This window comes from Manduca sexta, chromosome 10, assembly GCF_014839805.1.
Source record: "Manduca sexta isolate Smith_Timp_Sample1 chromosome 10, JHU_Msex_v1.0, whole genome shotgun sequence".
Taxonomy (NCBI): Eukaryota; Metazoa; Arthropoda; class Insecta; order Lepidoptera; family Sphingidae; genus Manduca; species Manduca sexta.
This window is the reverse complement of record NC_051124.1, coordinates 8286623-8310184: the sequence shown is the minus strand read 5'-3', so window position 1 is coordinate 8310184 and position 23562 is coordinate 8286623. Positions and strand designations below refer to the sequence as shown.

The window sequence follows — 23562 nt, the reverse complement described above, 5'->3', positions numbered from 1 at the left end:
TTAAAGATATAATATGAATCCTACACTAGTAACCATATCAATTACAGAAATAACAAGTAAAATCAACTACATTTGAAAAATCAGTTATACAACATAATTATGTAGTTATGTATTATTGATTTAATTTGGCATATTCTTGAAACCAAACCAAAGACGTATAATATATATATATAGGAAAAACGTCATCCAGTAAATGTTACATAAGATTAATAAAAGGCCTATAGTTAGACTATGCCTCAATTAAATCAATCTCAATCTGCTGTCTCTAACGCATTATAGCCTAGGAAAATTTTGCTGAAAAATTACCAAATAAATCGTGTAGTCTTGTGGACTTCCCCGTTACTCTAGGGACTTTTAGTATGTTTAGCAAGATACCTAAATTAGCGTTGTACAAGTTTTCAAGACTATGTGATTTATTTCGTTAGATTACATTCATTTGCTTAGATTAAATATATCAGTTGTTCAATCGTTCTTAATTTATGGTTGCCTATTCGTTATTTAATATGAATTAAAATGAGTTAATTGGCAAAAAGAAAAAGAAAAGTATGTAGTTTTATTATTATATTAATTATTACTCGAAATACCATATAGCTTGAATCAGTAATTAAGATAAATATTAATTGTAAAAGATATTCACACAATGTATTTTAAATTAAAAGAAGATGAAATAAAATGCAAAAAGAAAACAATTAAAAGCTTAAACATACCCCTAGACGTTACCAGGGTTAAATGATAATTATTCAATACTGTAAATGAGTATTTGTTTCATACAATGAAAGAAAACAAAAATGATATTTTTTTAGGAACTGAACCTAAAAAGCAAATTTTGGAAGTATCATTTCTTAGTGTAAGTATTTTGTATAAATACTTTTATTTTAAGCCAATCCTTATTATTCAGGAGGTCTGGATGCTTATCTTTAAGAGCCTCGCATTCATGCCTTTTAGGTGGTTGTTTATTTTTTATATGATATTTAAAAATGAATTGCAAACTTTTTGTTCTGCAGTCCACGGTATTAGAGTCCTCTTTTCCCTTTCTTAACATGGTTAGACTCTGAAGTTATCGTTTGAAGACCAGATGGTCCTGGCTGAGGTGGTAGTAATGGTGGTGGTAAATTATTTCCGTCTGTAATATCTTGCGCGCACTTAAGCGATTCCACGTCATAATCTAAAATAAAATCATTTTCTGTCATCCCTTCATCTAATTGTTCATTTAAATCTAGTTCAATCTCATCCAGGGATTTACCTCTGAAAGCGTCTGCTTTCCCATCTTCCATAAGGATAAGGAGTTTCGATATCTTGGCAGTTTGGTAAACGTCATCCGGTAGCCGGTATGATTTTTTGTGCACGTCATTTGTATGGCCCATAAATGTAGCTAATTGCTCCATATCATTTTCAGACATACTGAATATTTGTGATAAAGTGGCCAAATGTTTTCTAAGCCTTGTAGACGAAATTGCTTTTGGGTTTTTTGCTCCAGATAGCCTCGCATGCCTTTCTAATACTTTATACCCATATATGGTGTTTTCAAATCCCGGGTTACCAAATAGAAATCGGTTTGATGTAGAAACAAATATGTTTCTCTTCGAGAGCAGTAATTTAATGTCCTCTTGAACCTCCTTATTAAATAAAACAGGAACTCCCCGACCACGCTTTCCTCTAATGACTAGTCTTTTAAATTTTTGTACTAAGACCCTTTCCGACACAGTAAGAGCCCGGTCGAATTCTTCGTACTTATCAGAATCATTATCTGATTCCAAATAGTCGTGAACTTTAATTCTTTGAAGTTCTCAGGCCTACGCCTGTTAAGTAGCAAAACCCTGCAATATACAGTCTCTAATAATTGTGTATAAGTCGAAACGTTAAATGAACCTTCTTTGATTTTATTGGCAGCTTCTTCGGATTTTTTCGAGGTATTCTTTTAGGATTTTTAAGTCATTCGCCAACGGCACTATAGTTACTTTATTCCATTTATTAGTGTTTAAATCTGATGCTGCTTGGCTGGATACATCAAATTTCCAATTTGAATCTAAAATTTGTATTAGTGTTTTTAGGTCTGCCTCTACTTCTGCAGTGTTTATATCCATGTAAGGTCCTTGTTTCTTCAATGCAAATAGAATTGCTATATTGCAGCATTGTTTAATGCTAGTGGAAATGTTCATAGCAAATGTAGGTGATTCATATCTATCTTTTTCAGAGTCATATTTTCCCACAACTTTTGTGGCTGCTACAATGATGTCGTAGTTTTTCGGCCTCAGTGCGTCAAATAAATCTTTTATGGCGGGATTAATCTTTTTAATTTCTTGTAATAATTTTGCTAATTCCCTCATTTTTCGAGAAATTACATTTACAAAATGTTTTTCTCTATGGGTTTTCAAGTATTGAGATCCAAAAGCACATATAAGGACATCCGATTTAGCGACAAGCGATGTTTTATCGGCTCTCATTCGAAGAAATACACTGTCTTTGAGTTTTTCATCTATTTTTAAATGTCTCAATAATAGATTTTGAGCTTCGGACTGTACATTTTTATTTGTTTTATCAGAATTTTTTGAGCATTTTTTCTTATGTTTCCATAAAAGCTTCTTTGAGTAAAATCCCAAGCAGTTTGTACACGGCAAATAGTCCGTAAATTTGTGTTTCCGCATGGGCTTGGTTACCTCTACTGAATTTTGAATAAAATTTCCTTTTTCCGTAGTTCCATGATAAGTTCTTTTCTCTCCTGACTTTTTGGATTTCGATAAAATTTTTGGACTTCAGGTTCATACACGTGATGTCTAGTTAAATGTCTTGCAAAGTTTAAAACTAAACCTTCGCAGAAAAAACAGTAGTCTCTATCACGAATAACACGTTTGCTTTTGGGTTGTTGCTTTGGTATTATAATATCATCATTTGTAAGGTTTTCTTCTTGGGCATCATTATTAATATCGACATCTGAATTGTCTTCCGACACAACATTGTTTGTTTTATGTGCCCGTGAGGATGCAGGTTTTAAAATTTTATGTCCACAGCAAAAGTATCACAGGGTGAATTACTTATGTGACTCAAAACACTATCATTACTAATTAATGAAGTTTTTACATATGAAGACTGCTCAATGTTTTTGTTAGATAAGGGTTTACGTTCTATTAATGAGTTGTTTTTCTGAGGATTTTGAGATTCTGTAGATGCATGAAGTACAAAACCTAGTGAGCAAGCTTTATCCAAGATCCTATCGTCGTCTATGCAAGATTCATCAGAAGTAGTCTGCAAAGATGAAATTTTAGTTTTAATATTGTGCCTATGAAGTATTGCAATATTAAAGATAAACATTTGTAGCTTGAATGGATAATTCTGATATCCTGATAAACATACTTATAGTTCCCGAGAGAGACGGGACTCCACGAAACTCGACAGCTTGAAGACTTTATTAATTTTCCTGTACTGCTATCCGTTCAGTAGTTTTAGTGTAAAAGATTAACAAACATCCATCCAAACCTGCATCCTTAAGGATATATAAAACAAACAATGTTGTTTCGGAAGACAATTTTGCGGTCGACATTAATAATGATGCCTAAAAGATGAACTTATAAATGATGATATTATTATACCAAAGCAATAATCCAAAAGCAAACGTGTTATTCGTGATAGAGACAACTGTTGTTGTCTGAGAAGGTATAGTTTTAAAGTTTGCAAGTCATTCAACTAGACATCATGTTTATAAATCTGAAGTACAAAAGCTTTTACCGTAATCCAAAAATAGTCGGGAAAGAAAAGAACTTATCATGGAACTATGGAAAAAAAGAAATTTTATTCAAAATTCAGTAGAAGTAAACAAGTCCATACGAAAATACAAATTTACGGACTATTAGCCATGTACTACAAACTGCTTGGGATTTTGTTCAAAGAAGCTTTTATGGAAACATAAGAAAAAATGCTCAAAAAATTCTGATAAAACAAATAAAAATGTACAGTCCGAAACTCAAAATCTATTATTGAGACATTTAAAAATAGATGAAAAACTCAAAGACAGTGTATTTCTTCGAATGAGAGCCGATAAAACATCGCTTGTCGCTAAATCGGATGTCCTTATATGTGCTTTTGGATCTCAATACTTGAAAACCATAGAGAAAAAACATTTTTGTAAATGTAATTTCTCGAAAAATGAGGGAATTAGCAAAATTATTACAAGAAATTAAAAAGATTAATCCCGCCATAAAAGATTTATTTGACGCACTGAGGCCAAAAACTACGACATCATTGTAGCAGCCACAAAAGTTGTGGGAAAATATGACTCTGAAAAAGATAGATATGAATCACCTACATTTGCTATGAACATTTCCACTAGCATTAAACAATGCTGCAATATAGCAATTCTATTTGCATTGAAGAAACAAGAACCTTACATGGATATAAACACTGCAGAAGTAGAGGCAGACCTAAAAACACTAATACAAATTTTAGATTCAAATTGGAAATTTGATGTATCCAGCCAAGCAGCATCAGATTTAAACACTAATAAATGGAATAAAGTAACTATAGTGCCGTTGGCGAATGACTTAAAAATCCTAAAAGAATACCTCGAAAAAAAATCCGAAGAAACTGCAAATACAATCAAAGAAAGATCATTTAAAGTGTTGGCTTATATACTTACAACAATTAGAGAACTTCAAACAATAAAAGTTCACGACAATTTGAAACCTGATAATGATTCTGATAAGTACGAAGGATTCGACCGGGCTCTTACTGTGTCCGAAAGGAGATCCTTTCAAGGGTCAAGTCAAGGTTTACCTTGGTTGGCTGGTACAAAAATTTTAAAGGCTTGTTATTAGAGGCAAGCCTGATCGGGGAATTCCAGTTTTATTTAATTAGGAGGTTCAAGAGCAAACCGTTTCCTATTTGGTAACCCGGGATTGGAAAACACCATATATGGGTACAAAGTATTAGAAAGGCATGCGAGGCTATCTGGAGCAAAAAACCCAAAAGCAATTTCGTCTACAAGGCTTAGTAAAAGATTTGGCCACTTTATCACAAATATTCAGTATGTCTGAAAATGATATGGAGCAATTAGCTACATTTATGGGCCATACAAATGACGTGCACAAAAAATCATACCGGCTACCGGATGACGTTTACCAAACTGCCAAGATATCGAAACTCCTTATCCTTTTGGAAGATGGGAAAGCAGACGCTTTCAGAGGTAAATCCCTGGATGAGATTGAACTAGATTTAAATGAACAATTAGATGAAGGGATGACAGAAAATGATTTTATTTTAGATTATGACGTGGAATCGCTTAAGTGCGCGCAAGATATTACAGACGGAAATAATTTACCACCACCATTACTACCACCTCAGCCAGGACCATCTGGTCTTCAAACGATAACTTCAGAGTCTAACCATGTTAAGAAAGGGAAAAAGAGGACTCTAATACCGTGGACTGCAGAACAAAAAAAAGTTTGCAATTCATTTTTAAATATCATATAAAAAATAAACAACCACCTAAAAGGCATGAATGCGAGGCTCTTAAAGATAAGCATCCAGACCTCCTGAATAATAAGGATTGGCTTAAAATACAAGTATTTATACAAAATACATACACTAGAAACTCAAAAACTACTGAACGGATTTAATTGAAATTTGACACACACTTTAAAGTCTCGATCGGCACATAGGCTACTTATTATACTGAGAAACATCGGGCACAAATTTCAAACTCCGGGCTAATACTCAATTAAAAAACCGAATATCACTTTGCCCGACCCGGGATTCGAACTCGAGATCTGTGCTACTGAGGCCGAATGTATGTACTGTACCACCGAAAGTCAGTGGGTCTGTTTGTTACTTAATCACACTAAATCCACTGGATTTATTTGAATGAACCCTGTAATTAAAATATAACCTGGAATAAGAAATAGGGTATTTTTTATCCTGAAAATCGGTAAAGCTCCTGAAGAATGAGCCAACGACTGGTCCGGGCGCGCAAAGCCGAGCACCAAATGTTAGTGTAAGTCCTATAGCTAGAACTGTTACAAGATTAGAAATTGTAAATAGTACACTCACATCTTGTATAGGCGGTGTATAATTTGAGTCTGTGTCAGAAACGTCAGGACTAGAAAGAGATACTTCTTCCTGGAACAGACATATATGGTTAAGTATTATGTCCTAAGCATCAAACAGTATTTTTAATTTTTATTGCGTTAAATGACGAGACGAGCTTGCCGTTCGCCTGATGGTAAGCGATATGACCGCAGAAGAAACAGTAGAAATACCATCCAACAACGTGAATTACAAGTTATGTTTGGTACTCCACTGCACTCGTCATCCTGAGACATAAGATGTAATGTCCCATCATGTCGAGTAGTTAGACAAGAAAGAAAGAAAGATTTTATTATTGCACACGAACAGTATAACATGCACATAGTAAGAAAAAGAGAACAAAAACGTAAAATTAGAAAAATAAATTATACCTATTGTGCCAAAAATGGCATTCAGCTTAGTAGTTAAAATATTTTAATTCATATCGATATTATGTAGGTACCAACCTTATTTTTCTGATTTGAAGGTAACGTTGAATCAAATAAGTCACATGAATTTTCTTTATTTGCACAATTTCCTAAAACAAAATAACAATAAATGTAGTAAGATAAATTTTTGTCTTCTGTGAACTAGGTATTTTAACGCGTGCCGCAAAAATATTAAATATATTATCATATGTACGAATTCTACAAATATAATGTATCTTACAATAGTAATAGTAAGATTCTCTTGAATAGTTCTACGAAAAAAACTCCGCGACGGGATATATCTATCTTTTATATGAACTTAAAACATTATTACCCAAATAATAAAGCAAAAATACAACAATATTATCATAGAAAATCAAATACGAATGTAGGTACCTACTTGATATAATCGATTAATAGTACATTTAGGTTAGTAAGTATCTATGAAACTGTTCAACAAATAGGACATTCGTCGTCAAGATAATGATCGTAAATTGCATATTCACAAACACTGCACCAGAAAAACGAAGATTCAAAGAGCAATTTTATGTGCTTGCGTTTCATAGGAAGAACAAAATGATTTAAAATAATATTAATGTTATTCTTCGTCGTTGCACCACAAATAAAACATTTTTTTTTAATTATAAAATGAGTCGAATGCCAAGGCCATGTTATTTTAGCTTGGTAGTAGTTTTTAAAGTCACTTCTTTTAAAAAAACGGTCCACATCAATCACAACAACCATGATGAGGTACCACAGCACAGAGCGCTGTCAGTAACCGGTAGACTTACGACTGCCTGCAAGTGGCAAGACTTGTGTTGTGTGTCTTACCCGGTAGGTACCTACTACGTAGTACATTCATTCATACTTTTATTTATGAAGCGGCTATGAAATGATAACTTTAATTTAGAAACTACATACTATATTATACCTATTACTATAACTATTAATTATTTTTAATTAAATATAGTGGAGGTACTTACTTGCTAATTTGAGTATCCTTGCGCTTCTTTTCATGCTGCCTGTTATTTAACTTCCACTGCACAATTTTACCAAAAACGCTTCTGCGTCCGTACCGGCCGCCAATAAATAAATAAAATCACGCTGCTTACACGTCACGTCCTAACTTCGCCCCCTCACTCCCTGTCTTCCCCGTGTTTCCCCTTGCATGATGCGATTTTGTGGGACGCAATGAAATCACTAACTTAAAATGATAAAAATTATTTATTTATATACAGGAAACAACATAATCGCCATGATGTCTCTAAACAAAGTAATGAATATACGCCATTTATATACGCCGCACAGGGGCGACCTCAAAATTTCGCACGGCATATCGCGGAACTAGAAAATACGGCGAAAATCACTCCGGTTACAAAACAACGTCCGTGCCAATATTTCACCCATGCATTGTACCGATCTTTAGATGGCCTCTGGCTGAATTTGAGATATGGTCGATCTTGCGTCCGTATACAGGACGCAACAAGTCAGGCGGATGCAACATCATCGGTTAAAAACGCCATGTAGGACGCAAAATAATTTACGGGATATATATATATATATATATATATATATATATATATATATATATATATATATATATATATATATATATATATATACATAGTTATTGTAATGTATCTTGTTATGTATAGCTAATTATATTGTTGGAGGTAGTATATATTTTATATCCGCATGAATACCGACCACCATACACAAGGTGGTAACACCCGCCATAGTGGCCCACGTAAGTGTGTCGCGTTCCGGGATCAGCCTGTGTATATCCGGTACCAACAGGCCGGCATAATTGTGTCGACTGCCGAGGTGTAATCATCTCTCGTCAGTCGACATTTTATTGGACCACATTCCACTTACTATCAGGTGCAGTAAGGCCACGTTGCTGCTACGCTAATCATAGTCTTCTAGTGAACCTAAGGTCTGAATTAAATGATAAAATATCCAAGAGTTCCACGTAGCAGAGTTCGCAGAAGACAACTAACTAGCTGTAATCTTCAAAATAAACATTGAAAACAACTATTTTATGAGGTAAATCGTTATGCTTAAGTTATTTTTTCCGAGTGCAAAAACTCATTCAATTTACGTTGGGAATGTTTAGTTTTTATTTAGTCAACTGTCACCCTTCAGTAATTATTTGCTTTATTAGTTGACTTAGTTTTAGCTATGAAACAAGAATGAAATAGTGGGGAATATAGAAAATGAGATATCCAATATGTAGCCAGGTCAAGTACAACAAAATATGTTGTGTATCAATATTAATAATATTCAATTTAGAAAATAACTAGCGCGAGATGTATAGAAAAGACTCTCCCGGTGTCTCTACCACATACGTCTTTCCCGTAACTCTAATGGGTTCTATAGCGAAATGCCTAACTAAAATTATAAGTTTTCCACAATATTTTAATTTAAAGTGACATTTAGTGTTTGATACGCATTCGTCTGGTACAGGTCGCTTGACAGATCCGTCTGGGAATGTAAGGAGAGGCCTATGATCAGTGTTGGACTTCATGTGGCTGATGAAGATTCGCCTAGGGAGATATTCTTCAAATCTAAGACGAACAGAGTTCGCTGGAGTTTTACCACTTAAAACCGCTTGATGATCTCAATCAGTATTAGAACGGTTTACGGTTCTCCAATAAAAGACAAGGCCCTTCTGATGGCCACAGAAGGCCACAAGCGTGCTGATTTTTCTTTGAACACCATAGAGGTATAGAGGTACTAACACCTAAACAACATTTTAACTTGCTCTACAGGAATGACGTCATACTTGCGTGTATCAAATCCACCTGCATTAAACTTGCAGCTTGTATATTTACCTTTTCACCAGTCACACTGCATCTACCTTACATGTAGGCTATTTGAGTAATAGAGAATCATTTTAAATTACATTATGACGTATTTCAATCATAAGCAATATCACTATTCCCAACGGTCACAAGATGTAAGCATAGATGATTACTAAAATGACTTGTAACAGTCTACCATTGATACGGATAACCACGTGATGGTGACATTAAGATTTTCGGATGCCGCAAAACTATACAAGTTTGTGTCTTGTTATTAACCATTTTGAATTCATGAGTTCTTTCTCGATAAATGTTTTGTACAGTTGTGAAGTCAATTAATGTTTCACATCTTAAACTCTATTTAAATGTCGTGAATGATAAATTAATAAAATGTATAAATAGTTTAAACCCAAAACAAGTTTTAAAAGTATATAGAGCGAAAACTTGGCTTCATAAAAATCTATTTCAAACAATACATCTGAAGCAATTGTTTTCTCCACATAAATTGAAGTAACAAACCACTGGACATTAATAGAAATGAGTTTAAAAAACATTTTGACTAATACATTGCACATGACGCAGCCGCCGCGTCGGCTGCGCGCCGCCCGTTTCATTTAACGTCTACTCAGTAATTGAAACCTCGTGATATCAATACATTATCTGTACATACAGTTATATGTACACACTAATGTTGAAAATTTATTTGCATTTATATATTGAACTTCCAATCGGTGATTGTTTTGTGGCATGTGAATGCATGTTAATATAATAGTCAATATCTACTATGTGTATCTTAGGTGTAGTGGCAGCTTAGAATGCTATGAGAGGTTTCAACTTCAATTTCCAGATTGAACATCATTGTGAACATTTTTCTAATATTTTTGCGGGTTTGACTTCAGTATAGGACGATAATGTTAGACAGGTTGACGAACAAAAAATCAAAGCTAAATCGTTTCTACAAAATAATGTTAACTATAAATGACAAAATGTAATAAATACTTAATATATTTCTTTAGAAATACATACATGGTTTTTAAACATTCTCTATAGCATTTAATTTATAGAGATCAACATAAGAAACGATAGTATATACTGGAATATCCCCATAAAAGTCATGTTTACTTCGTCTTCGATACATTGCACAATATAAGTTTTCAGAAGTGACGTTTCTGCGGTTAGATTATTCGCCGTTTTCAATTATATCCACTTGACTTCTTTAATGTGTTAATCATGAAATACTAATATAACAAACATGTACAGTTTGTTCATAGAAGCGCTATTTCCTAGCAAGCTTATAGTTCTTAACTATAGAATTGGACATAAAAAATATTATTTATTCTTTTTATCAAAAAGCTACTCTAATTCTGGATGACTTAAGGGGTATTTCATTTTTATTTTTTTCTTAGTGCAAGATGATATATATATTTGCGCGCTTAAAGGCCAAGGAAAAATAAAATAAATATCTACCTAAACTATATTTTTATGAAAATAAATAGGGGAAGTGTAGAGGCGATGTGTTTATAGAACTACGTATTTATTCTACAAACCTATATTCATCATAGGGGCGATAAACTTGAAATATATAAATAGACGCAATGAATGCCCGCAGATTTTACGAAATCGATTTTGGTCTATATTTACTGATAAACAAGTCGACTAAAAACTCAATTCTAAACGAATAAAATACTTAAATAAGATTGACCGACAACGCTCAGCATATACTAGAAATATATCTTTAATACCAACTACTGGACATATATGACTTAACATCTCATGTCTCAGGATGGCGAGCGCAGTGGAATACCAAATAATACTTTGTAATTCAAGATGTTGGATGGTGTGTCTACTGATTCTGGGCAGTCGTATCGCTTACTATCAGGTGAACGGCAAGCGCGTCTCGTCATTCAAAGCAATAAAAAAATTATAAACGAAGCGATTAAATAGATAACAGATTAAACTAATCGGCCTTGAGACCTTTTAAGAGAGTTAAACATTTTGCAGATATTAAGTCCTTCTGTAACAGAAGAACTTAGAAAACATTTTCATATTCAACTCAAAATTTGTTTAAAACCATCGCGCGCAGTGTTGGTTTAAAGTTCTAAGCACGTGACATTTTATTAGTGAGCTGACGACGCACCTCACATGAATTTTATCACCGAAGTTTTAAGTAGTCTTGCATCCAGGGCACTCACCATGTGTCCGTCACAGGATGGTGATAGTGGACAACCAGATTGCCATATCGGGCACGCATTCCAGATTCATCATTGATACTGAGCAGAAAAACCCAAAATCACTTTAGCCAATTCGAGATTCGTACCCGAAATCTCAGAGCGGTGTTGTACCTCGAACGCAGTTAGTATGCAGATGAGTCAACGCTCTTCAAAAAGCGCAGTTAATTTAAAACACGATACAGCCGGAATTTACTTTTTACACTAATACCTTCACATAGGATGCGCAAATGCAGCGCGTCTCGTCAACCCGTCAGCCAGTACAAAATACACCGTCTGCGCAAACCTTAAATATAAATAAAATGCTTTGTTCCTTAATGAATGCAAATAACACACATCTAAACATTATGATAAATCAATTTAGTCATAGTTTACGCTGGTTATATCCACATATTATTAGACATTTGAGTCATGCCGGTACATTCTGGAACAATTGATTGCAACGAGATCAGTTGCTTGGTTTTATTATTAATAACTATTCGTAAGAGGATACCTTAGACCTAGATAATCAAATATATCTTAGGATAGCTTTTTAGAGAAACCACTTTTAAATCAAAATCAAATAAACAGTAGATGTTGTTCTACGACGTAATTTCAACGAGCGGATTCCGCAGGGGACGTCCCGTAATCTTACAGATACTCGTAGAAAAATAAATAACTGCTTCATTATTATATAATGTCAATGATATTGGTAAAAATATTTCGCCCCTCCACGAATCTTTTGCTGTTTCAGAAGTGCATAGCTTTTCTCGCTATGTGACTGCGGAGTTCATAGGTCACCTTATAATTAAAAAGGTCATATCTACAGACTTAAAAATTATGGAGACCCTATTTGTTTAGCATAAGACATAAAATTCGCAGCAATGGACTTAATGCAGGTTTTAGGAACGAAGAAGTGAATCAAATTGATAAGGAAAGAAACAAAGAATAAACTCCCGAGAGGGTTCCAAGAAATAAGACTGAAACGGAGTCGCGATATCTTCACGCGTTACCAGGAAATTGGGCCTTATTCTCCGTGCCACAAGGTGTTTTGATAATACAAAACAAGTACATAACGCGACGCGTTGCGTTCTAGACAATAGATATTGGTATACAAAATACCACTTCAAGCTAATTTCACGAAGATAATGTCCACGTCACGAGTTTACACTATTAAAGAGAATAGTAAACTAGAAGAAACTAGAAGAAACTGATAAAGGCCCCTTATCAGTTTCTTCTAGTTTAAGAGCAACAAATCACGAATCTATCTTGACTAGTTCTAATTCTGATTCTGATCACGATTTAATGATACATGTGTTGAAAATATCTTAATATTGTACGGCTTTATCACAATAAGAGATCTTTGTGAGGTCGCGGCATCAGCGTTGTAAAACTGTAGAACTTGACGTCCCATTAACATCAGTGTCATGTAATAACAAAATGGGTGATCCAGATTCGGAACTATATAAATATCGCCTCTATCTCCAGCCAGTTTTGAAGCTAAAAATATAACGTCTGGGTGATTTGTTGAAAATGTTTTCCCTGAAATTTTTGATATCCAATCCAAACTCTCAGAAGTGGTCCATAGATGTATTGAAACCAACTGTTAAAATTGAAACCTACTGTATAACATAGCTTTAGCACTGTATCTGTTATGGTGTTATGTTTTTTGTTATACTACCACGGCAAAATGATCCTACTGCAACTGATGGTACGTGGAGGGTCCAATAGAATGTCGACTGACGAGAGATAATTACCCCTCGGCAGTCAGCACAATAGGGTACCGGACTCATTTTTGTTCTTTACTATTATCAAATATTTACATAATATAAATTATAACACAGAAGGAATTATTAAAATCCGGTAAAAAATCAACAAGTTATAATTACAACAAGATAAGTCTTTGAATTTCGGTGGAAGGGGTAATTAACAAGAAACAGAAAAGAGACGAAATATCCACATGTGACGTCATCGGGAATTACGACGCGTGCGAAAAAAAGAGATGAAGCGATATCCCCACATCGCGCCCACTTCTGCACGTTACAATATTTTAAATATGAATTACTCGCTCATTTTTAACCAATTGTTATGCAGTTTTCGCAGGAGTGCTTCTTTTTCGTATTATTAACCATTACATATAGAATAATGTACAAAATCAAGCATAGGCCGGTCCCCTATTATGCCGGCCTGTTGGAACTGGATATATAGCGATCCCGTAACGCGACACTACGTGAGCCACTATGGCGGGATTTAACATCTTGTGTACGATGGTCACTATCAGGGCGGATATTAAATATATCCTACAACCAGCATATAATATATAATAAATAATTCAAATAATTCTCTGTGATTTTTTAATAAGATTTAACACATTCGCCAATTCTAACTCCATGAAACATCAAAACAGCTTTTGAATTATTAAGAACAACACAGAGAATTATTTGAATTATTATATAATTTGAACTAAATAATTGCAATATGCAAGATATGCATACTCCATCCTGTTCTCTTTGGCATTTGTGCCAATTTTATAGGATGTAACCAGGTAATATTGATATTATTGTAACAATGTTATATAATTATATTTCTATTGTTATAGGTATTTATCATTCAATAGATATTTATTGATAAAGCCGATAAATATGATGAATTATAAGTGTTTATATTTAGCATGCCGTCTTGTTAGAATAGGCTTATATATCAATATCCAGATAAGTTATTTAGTAAAAAAGACAAACAAATCAAAATGATAGTGAATGATTAAAATTAATGTATTGTTTACCTATTTCAGGTTATTTGTTTGTTACATTTTTTTTTCTTAAGTACGTAAAATCGTCCCTAAAATATATTCGCGGGTATCTGATATTATTTTCCATTAATTTAAATTTCTTCAATGGAAGCACGAGACACAAATTCAATTGATTTTTGATTTTTTTTAGAATATTATTTTATATGATAGACGCAGGATATTATATATTTTAATAAACAGCTAATTATACCTATAGAACATGTATTATACAGACACGATTGTCCAAATCGAGACGGTTACGTACACTACGCGTAAATTACAAGTATTAGCTGTAGTTTTGTTTGTACCGGCTATAAGACATCAAGTCTTTCACATGACAATATCAAAAATGTGTATGTGTTCAAAATGTGTATATGTTCATATAAAACGCTTTTTTCCGTTTTATTTGTATGCTATATCTATATTTCGTTATTGATCATTGGTAGAGCCCCATTCAATTTTGTTTTGCTAGCATGACTTATAATCTTAGCCGCTGTGACGTAAGTTGAAATTTTCTGAATAGGAACTCCACACAACATGCTTATATGCATAAATGCGGTCTACAAATCATTCTGATAATTAGATTCTACATAATTTCTATGTAAAGGGAGGCTGACTTGAATCGAGTTATATAGATATTCGCCACTGCTTGGCTGTAGTAATAACAATATGAAGTAGTAACATATTTAATTTCTCATTTTTAATCGAATGTTAGACATTTATGTATAAAGAATTTGTTTATTTTCGCTTTCTATTTTAGTAAAAAAGTCATGTTTTCATAATTCGTCTGACATTAGGAAAATAATCACTTCTTATCAGACTAATCACCTTGTTATTGTCATTAATAAGGCTAAATTGTTTATTATCCTAATATTTTTGCATCAAACGACTTAGCATGTTAAGCAATCGTTCCCAATAATTATGATAGGAGCCCTAAAGACTTATAACTGTATGAGAGACCCAAATATTCTGACAAACAATTTGCAAAATGGTCAATTTTTGCGCAATATAACCAAAAACTTCCTTATATCAATATGATTGTTATAATTTATCCTTCAATTTTTTACTACATTTTACACACTCATTGTAACAACAAATTAAAAAAAATCAGATTTCGCTTCACCAACCCAATTATTTCGATCACAACTGAATAAAACACACAAACTTAATAAAACTACTAATCCAATTGAGTCACAAACTCTAGACCAACGTGCAAAAAACATAAAACAAAACACTGTAACGAACAATAAACATCCTAATCACTCACCGATTAAGCAAATCCAATATAATCGTACTAAACACGAAACGATAGGCACTGATTTACAACACTATTATCATTATCAGCACTGATTCAAACTACGGTACTCACAGAAATAAAATACTTTTTAATATCTAAGAGGCGAGCGCGCGACATAAAGCCGGGTGGACAATAAATACAGCGAGACGGGACGAGTGCGTTTACTGGTTGTAACCACTTGCGCCCGCGCAGCGGCCCGAGTAATGAACGATAAGCGATGTTGGGCAACCGATGATTAACGATACACTGGCTTAGAACGTTTACACAACCACGCATTCATATGCGATTTGACATTAATCATGCATACACTGGTTTATGACCCTCTTTGGTGCAGTTTGTTTCTGGTCCTGAATGGTAGGTTTCGATTTGATACTGAATCTATGTCTACTAATGAACTATTGTATCTACGCATTATAGGTAAAAAATAATTAATGCCAAACTGCGAAATCTAAGCGTTCTATCCACAAAGTTAAATAGTTTCGCCAAAAGGTTTTCGATTTAAAAACATTAAGAATTATAATGATGGCGAAAGATAAAATATAATTACATATTGGACCAAATACTGCTAAACCGAATATTCTGCTATTCGGCATACCAGACCTAGGCTGTGTAGTGCAAATTTAAAATTATCCTTGATAATATTTATACATTACCGGTTATAAATACATATGAAGTAGATAATAATAATATGCGTTTTAGATATTAAATAATGTTTAGAACAGAGAAAGTTGCTTCCTCGCTACTTAATCTACGAAGTTGTTAGTTCTTAATCGCATTTAGATTATTTTGTATATTATGTATAATGTCCATTGCGGAAGATGATCAAAACGTCATTAGTGGAAAAGAACCTTCAACATTTTGTCATAAAGCTGACTAAAGATTATTTACAATTCCAATGTGTTTAGATAGCTCGCAGTTAGGATTTGTATGATACGAAAAATTTATTTATGTTTAAATACATTCTAAAATTGAAATATAATTAACATAAAAGAGCGCCCACTTCAATTAAAGAATACATTGTTTTAGAGAGCAAACTAACTACGCACATTTTGGTGCAACCGCGAAAAACCGCGGAACGCACCGAATGCTCACTGAATAATAGAACGTATTATATATCTGACCTTACTGAAAAAAAAATTAAGAAACAGTTCTCTACAGGTAATGTTTTTAATAAAAAAGAAATGTATTGATCACTTTTCAAAGGCGTCAAAAAGATTTAAAAAATAGTTATAAATTATAGATGCTGAATATTTAATGTACATGGTACATACGCCAATATTATGTCAATTTAATTAATAAATTTCAACGTATATCATTTAGAGCGACTAAGGAACGTGCGGCAAATATTTTTCTTTTAAGAAAAACTCGTCAGTATATTCCAATTAGGACTTCGTATTTACATTTAATTAAGACAACATCACGTCTCTTCATGTTGACATCTTATGCAAGGAATTAAAGAAATATTCCACAGATCTTATTTATTTTCTACCTCGCCACTACGACTGTTAAGAGTAAATCACGGTGTTCTATTTTCAAAAATTGTTAATTAAATACGCGACGTATTTTAGAGACAGTTATTCCGCCATGCTTAAACATCCTTAGGAATAACATTCTATATTTAAATACTTAAATAATAAAAACCAAAAGAGGTGTAACGTTCAACAGCTTTGAAATAATGCCAGTATTACAAAATTAACCTTAACGAGATCTATATAAAGCGCACTAATGTAGGTGGGAAAATAAATTATTTTCAAATATAGAATTATGACGTAATTCCATCTCGATGAAATAGGTATGAAATGATGTTTTGAACCGCTAATCACTAATCAGTTCTAATAAAAACGATTTGGAGGTTTACGAAGTGAGGCGGCATCATTTTAGAATCACAGTGACATACATTTTTCGCATATTATCTTTGAGATATAAAATGAGGCTCCATGACAATCTCAATCGATCTTTCCTAAATAGAATATTTTTTGCAAACACCTAGTTATTGAACATTATTAATGTGTTTAAAAAAATCTCTTTTTTTTTTTTCAATATCTATTTTTAGTTACTGAACAACGAAATGATGAAGTCATTCTAAACAATAGTATGATCATCCTAAATATAAATCTATATTTAATATAGACTCATAAAACTAAGAACACATTTGCCAAAATATGTAAACGAAACAAATATCAACAGCCATTTCATACTCGCTGCTACTTGATAGAATTCACTGCAATGTCGGGTACAATCCCTAATAGTTATTGTTTCTTCATTGCTTATTTTATTACAGCTCTAAGCGATATCATACGTAAGATCAATTTAAACAATGGTTAATGTACTTTAGAGGCTTCCCCTTAAGAACTCACACGACCGGGATTCCCACTCATAACATAAGAGGCAAAATGCATTACTTAATATGAACGGAGGCGCTTCAATTATTTATTGCTAGATATTGAAATTTGTAACTACTGATTATATTTTCATATAAAATGTAATATTCACTGAAGTAGAAATGAGAAGAAAGTATTATATTCGATAAGAATAATAAAAAAAAAACGGTTAAAGTTTTATTTCGCCACACAAGGTGGCTTGTTTGGTTTACATTGTTTTTATTTTTATATAATGTTTTGTTTATCAATAAAGCGAATGATATCAACAATAACACATAAGTAAAAAGTCAAGAGGCCCGAATTTTGAATTCGAACTCACGACCTTTCTATTATAAATAAAAAAAAAAGTTTTTTTGTGTTAACAGGCTGTTCTTCTCTCACTATGCTAACGCTGCTTATTATATAAAACTAAAAAGATTTTATTTTAAAAATCTTAAAGTCAAACAATTTCAATAAAGTTATTTCTTCCTGGTCTTTTCTAATATTATTATTTGAATTATATTTACTACAAGAGTAAATACATATGTTAAGGTAATAAGATAATATAGCCAATGCGAAACAATGCACGTTAGATGAAAAAACTATATCATAATCAGCGCCATCTATGAGCCTTACCAGTTATCTATCAATGCTGCCAACATATTTATAGTGAACCAATAGCAAAAAGGAAGTTAAAAATAGTACTGCAATACGATAAGCATCTGCAGAATATTGATTACATTTTTGTAATACCTTCTATAAAAGTGCAACACTGCCATCTAGTGGTGAGTAGCGGAACTAAAATTTAAATGAGATGTGTAATAAAGTACAGATGTCGCTTTTTTTAACTTTTCCTTTTGTCGTTAAAATTTAATTGGCACCTAGAATTAGTAACAAAACTGTAATAATAACGAAATGTACCTAAATACAAGTGTATCTTTGTATGCAGAAAATGAAATAAAATGCACTGTGAGGCATTTTCCCAGATCTATAATAAGAATATAGGCAGGTACTATATATATAGTATTTCAAAAGCGAATGACCACATTCCGCGTTTATTTACAAATTACAACGTGTATTTTTAATATTGTTTGTTGTTTCATTAACAGTTCCACTTTGAACAGTTTACTTATACTCATTTAAATAATAATATTTACAAAGTTCATTAGTTTCAAATGTATATCTTTGGACTTTTAAATATTTGATTATAAAATAGCTACAAAATACGTTTCGTAGATGAAAAATAGGATTTGCTTTTTGTGAACTTGCCTCTCTATAAAATATTATCTATAGCTTGCTGCCGCTTTATAGAAAACCATTGTAAAATGGCAGATATTCTGTTTTGCTTATGATTTTTATAATTCTATTATGAAATAATTCTCAATTTTCTCGACTTGAAGTCAATCACTGAATATAGTAAGTAATTATTTATTAAATAGGTACAGTTTCTTTTTTGAAGTCGACTAATTGTCGAATTACAAGTAGTTCAATCAAATCACACGCAGGGATGTCTAATAGGGAATTTTATTTCGGAAAAATACCATACGAAGGCGCTAGAAGTTAATATAACAACAAAACAAGCACTTCGCTCCGAGTTTGCAAAAGATTACGCCGGCACAGTGCGACCGACTTTGACCGAAGCATCTTATCGCCTAGAAACAATTTACGTTCCATTAAATGGTGCTAATAACACGAGAACTCTGAAGGAAGTCGATATGTGAAAATATTTTTTAGTATCATGACTATTTTAAAACATGGAAGAGGGCCTCAAAGATAGTAAGTAATGGAGCATTCTAGATGTTTTATGCAAAAACAATGACTACACCCGATCATACGCATTGCAGTTCAGTTATACTGACTCATAAGAAATGTTGCACCATTGGAGTCATCATAATTATGGTATAAAAAATAATAATGAACCAATTTTAAATCTAAACTTTATAAGGAACTAACAATGTTCTTTATAACTTCTTTTGGAAATAATCGGAATCATTTCACTTTATTTGAATTGTGCAATTAATAAATTCAATAAAGGCGCTATGGTATCCTCACGAGGTTATGAATTCTTATTACAATCAGTTCCATCCAAATTCGCGCAAACTCTGCAAGTCATAAAAATCGGACTTATATTTCGGTAAACTTTAAGATTTTCATAAAAGGAATCGCTTAAAAATATGTCTCATTAGATTAAAACCCTATATATTATATTGAATTTATTATGGAGCTGACGATTTGTTTTAATATACAAATTGTTCACAAACCTTTGCATTTCCACATTTGGACCTACTTATGCAAACAGGAACCAATACACACATGTGCCAAAATCGAGTTAAGTATGTAGAGAGCTTTTAAAATGTACCTTCTATCCTCTCTGTAAAGATCAAAATGATATGACAATTTTTACTGAACAAACCGTTTTCAACACAAGTTTACCAACCCACATAACACTAGTTGTTCAATAAACTAACAAGATCCAAGCCCCATGGTAACCGGAAAATCTAAAAAAATCTACGAAATTGTTTTTGTTTTTACAAAGAACCATCCCATAAGACTCACATGATTTTTACGTCAAGCTTGACGGAAATGCAAATATAGAAGACGATCTGGAAGGTTTTTCGGGTCAGTCTGATTTTGAAGTAGAATAATATTTAGATTAAGTAATTTTTGATATTCCACAAAACATTTTAATATAAGAATTTTTATTTTACATAACTATTGTACTACGCTATTGTATTGGGTATTACCTGTAAAATAGTTGTATGTGGAAATAAATAAAAATATTTTTTTCAGTAAAATATATTAAATAAATATGACATTTTATATTTTTATTATAGAATTATTCCAAGATAAAAAAAATTAACAAGAGATCAATCCACACAGAAATAGTTTTGCTAAAAGGAACCATTGAGTTATTTTTAAATTCCTTAATTATGTTAAATGATTTTCATCAATATTATATTTGTATAGATAGAATAAAGTATTTTTTACAATATTGTAAATATTTTTCGTCCAAAATAACAAACAATTGTCTTGTATACAAAAATTGGACAAAAACAGCTTTTTCTCAAAACTATCATTGTGTGGGTTGATTCCCTTTTGCGTAAGTAGGTCCATTTATACAATTACTTTAAAGAAAACTAGTCGGTAGGCTCATAGCTAGTTAAAATAGACTGCACTGGCGTAACATGTTGTGGTTTGAAATTCTACCACTAATGCGCATATAATGTTTACGATTGTATTGTTGAAGGGAGCGCAATGCAGAAACTAGCGAGTAAATATTTTATACATTAACTAGTTTTTGTAGACGACTCCGCCGGCGGGAGGTAGTTTTCCGTGAAGAAAACTAGCATTCAGGAATAATGTAGGTTCCTATTAGTGAAAAAAAAATTAAAATCAGTTTAGTATTTCCTGAGATTAGCGTGTTCAAATAAACAAACTCTCAGCTTTATAATACTAGTTTATACATTAATAATAAGTAGGAAATATGAATTATAGTATAAACCAATATTATGGAATAACCGCCAGAAGATAAAACAAAATCTTGAAGCATGAATCACAGTAGAAACCAATTAATATTTTGTATAAGAACGCGTTGATAACTTTAATAAATAATATTTTAACTACACTACAAATATGAAAGTATGATTAAATAAAATTTTGGAGGGAACTGCTTCAAATCTGATGAATTATAGCTTGTTTATAAAACAAGCCCACGTCAAACGCAAAGCAATTCAAAGCTAAAATAGGAAAAATTTACAGCACTGATGTATATGTTTGTGATCCAATTAACCTAATGAGTGATTATCGGATTTTTTAACTTTGTCTTTTAACCTTATTGTAAAATATATATTTTCGTATATTATCGAGGAAAAACCTAAAACCACATATCATATTTCAGTTCACATACACTCATCTACGTGTCGATAACTAAATCTTATCTGTTAATGAATAATACGATTTCGTCTGCGAAATATTTTAAAATGTTTTCGTGCGAAATACACTGGTTGTTAATGGAATTTCGTTATCAGCCTTTTAATTCTTTGACATAAAAGATTATTTATAGATAATGTATTACGTATTGCATTCGTCGAAAAATAAATAATATGACCATATTGAAGGGTGTAGGAAAGCATCGTGAGGAAATATGCATGTCTGAGAAGGACTGTATAGGAATTTGAATGTGTGTGGGAGTAACGAAGCGTCCATACAACTCGATTCCTATCGGCTTCCCTTGTAGGTAGGTAAATTGAATATGACGAAATTTTAAAGGCCGAAATATCCATGATTATTAATTATTTTTACGTTTTTCTTTCAACTGCGAGAACTAATCACTAACCAGACGTGAATTTAAATTCTTTACTTGCCGATACTTGTTTAGTTACCCAGATTAAAGGTGAAACAAAATGTATGAAAATGGACCAAGGTCAAGAGGAGTCAAGAGGTATCGCCTTAAGTAGTAGGTATCAATGAATCATATTTTGAATATTCTTATGCCTGATACCTGTCATCGCATGCCCGGTGAATGAGAAGCATATGTCAAGTTTTTTTCTGACATTCATAATATGTTCTAATACCTATATTTGTAAAAGGATAAACAAGCTACGCATTAGCTACATCCCGGACAGAATCAGTATTCGAATTCTGTGTGGTGGATTTAATATTAACATTAGCATTGAGGATATTTATATATTATCGGTTATATAAATAACCACAGTATATAAATAGGAAAACGTGTAAATTGTCATTTTTGTAAAGTTTACAATAAAAATAAAACGAATCAATTATTCAAACAATTTTGTAATAGCTCTGCCATTCGCTAAAATTTACATAGCTATAAACTAAAAAGAATAAATGACTAATCGTGTGTAGAGGAAATAACAGACAATACTTTTCGAAGGTATTCACAAATAAAACTCAGTAAGTTATTAATCATTTTATACCAAAATACGTGACATACTTTAAATTTTTATTCTTAACGGTAAGTCTATAAAATAAAGTAAAATAATATACATTTATAATCCTAAAACTCCATACATGAAGTACAATTTATTTCTATATATTTATTTTCCTACACTAATAAAAAAGGAACACGTTTATTTTTGTCCCTTCAACTACCTACTGACTATAACTTAAATCTGGAATACAAATTTTCTGGTTCTTAAAGCATTACCTGATAATCACGAATCAGTTTTTACATATTCCACATTTCACACGATCAACCGTATATCGTAATTCAAGGGCAGTAACGCGGTCATGCGCGTCATTGGATACTTTACCAGGGTGTTTTAAATCTCGAAAAGCAGGTGATTCATCTCGTGCACTCCACAGCTTCCCGACCGACTGATGTATCTTTAACATAACCGGTTCGAATATTGGCATCCAAATTTGAAAAGAAACTGCTAACTGTACAATTTATACGGATGATGGTAATAAAATGTTTCGCTAATTCGAACAGAATTCGTCTTGATGTTTGTTTTTTTAAGGCTATATTGATTAAAAGCCATAAAAAATATAAGCTATTATTTAGATTTACATAACTCGAAGATTGTTTATGACATTCTGAAAGTTTCAATAAAACTAAAGTAACGGATTAAAGAACATTCTCGATTAGATTATTTTCAATG

General features: G+C 32.5%; 2 protein-coding genes across 3 annotated transcripts in view; both read right to left on the bottom strand.

The window, feature by feature from the left end:
- The window catches only part of LOC115455815 (cGMP-dependent protein kinase, isozyme 2 forms cD4/T1/T3A/T3B), a 189474-nt gene that overhangs the window by 148046 nt on the left and 17866 nt on the right, over positions 1–23562 (bottom strand). The window contains exon 1 of one of the 2 annotated variants that reach the window (XM_037437124.1): positions 15549–15768. The exons of the other annotated variant lie outside the window; for it this stretch is intronic. The gene's annotated coding sequence lies outside the window, so the exon portion shown is untranslated. Of the gene's footprint in view, positions 1–15548; positions 15769–23562 lie in introns of those variants that run through there. 2 annotated transcript variants of the gene reach the window in all.
- On the bottom strand, positions 2989–8007 carry LOC119188933. Its single transcript, XM_037437198.1, has 4 exons — positions 7466–8007; positions 6522–6592; positions 6040–6108; positions 2989–3243 (listed from the first exon to the last, which is right to left on the bottom strand). The coding sequence occupies exons 1-4, from the start codon at positions 7497–7499 to the stop codon at positions 2989–2991; spliced, it is 429 nt and encodes a 142-aa protein (XP_037293095.1). The 5' UTR covers positions 7500–8007.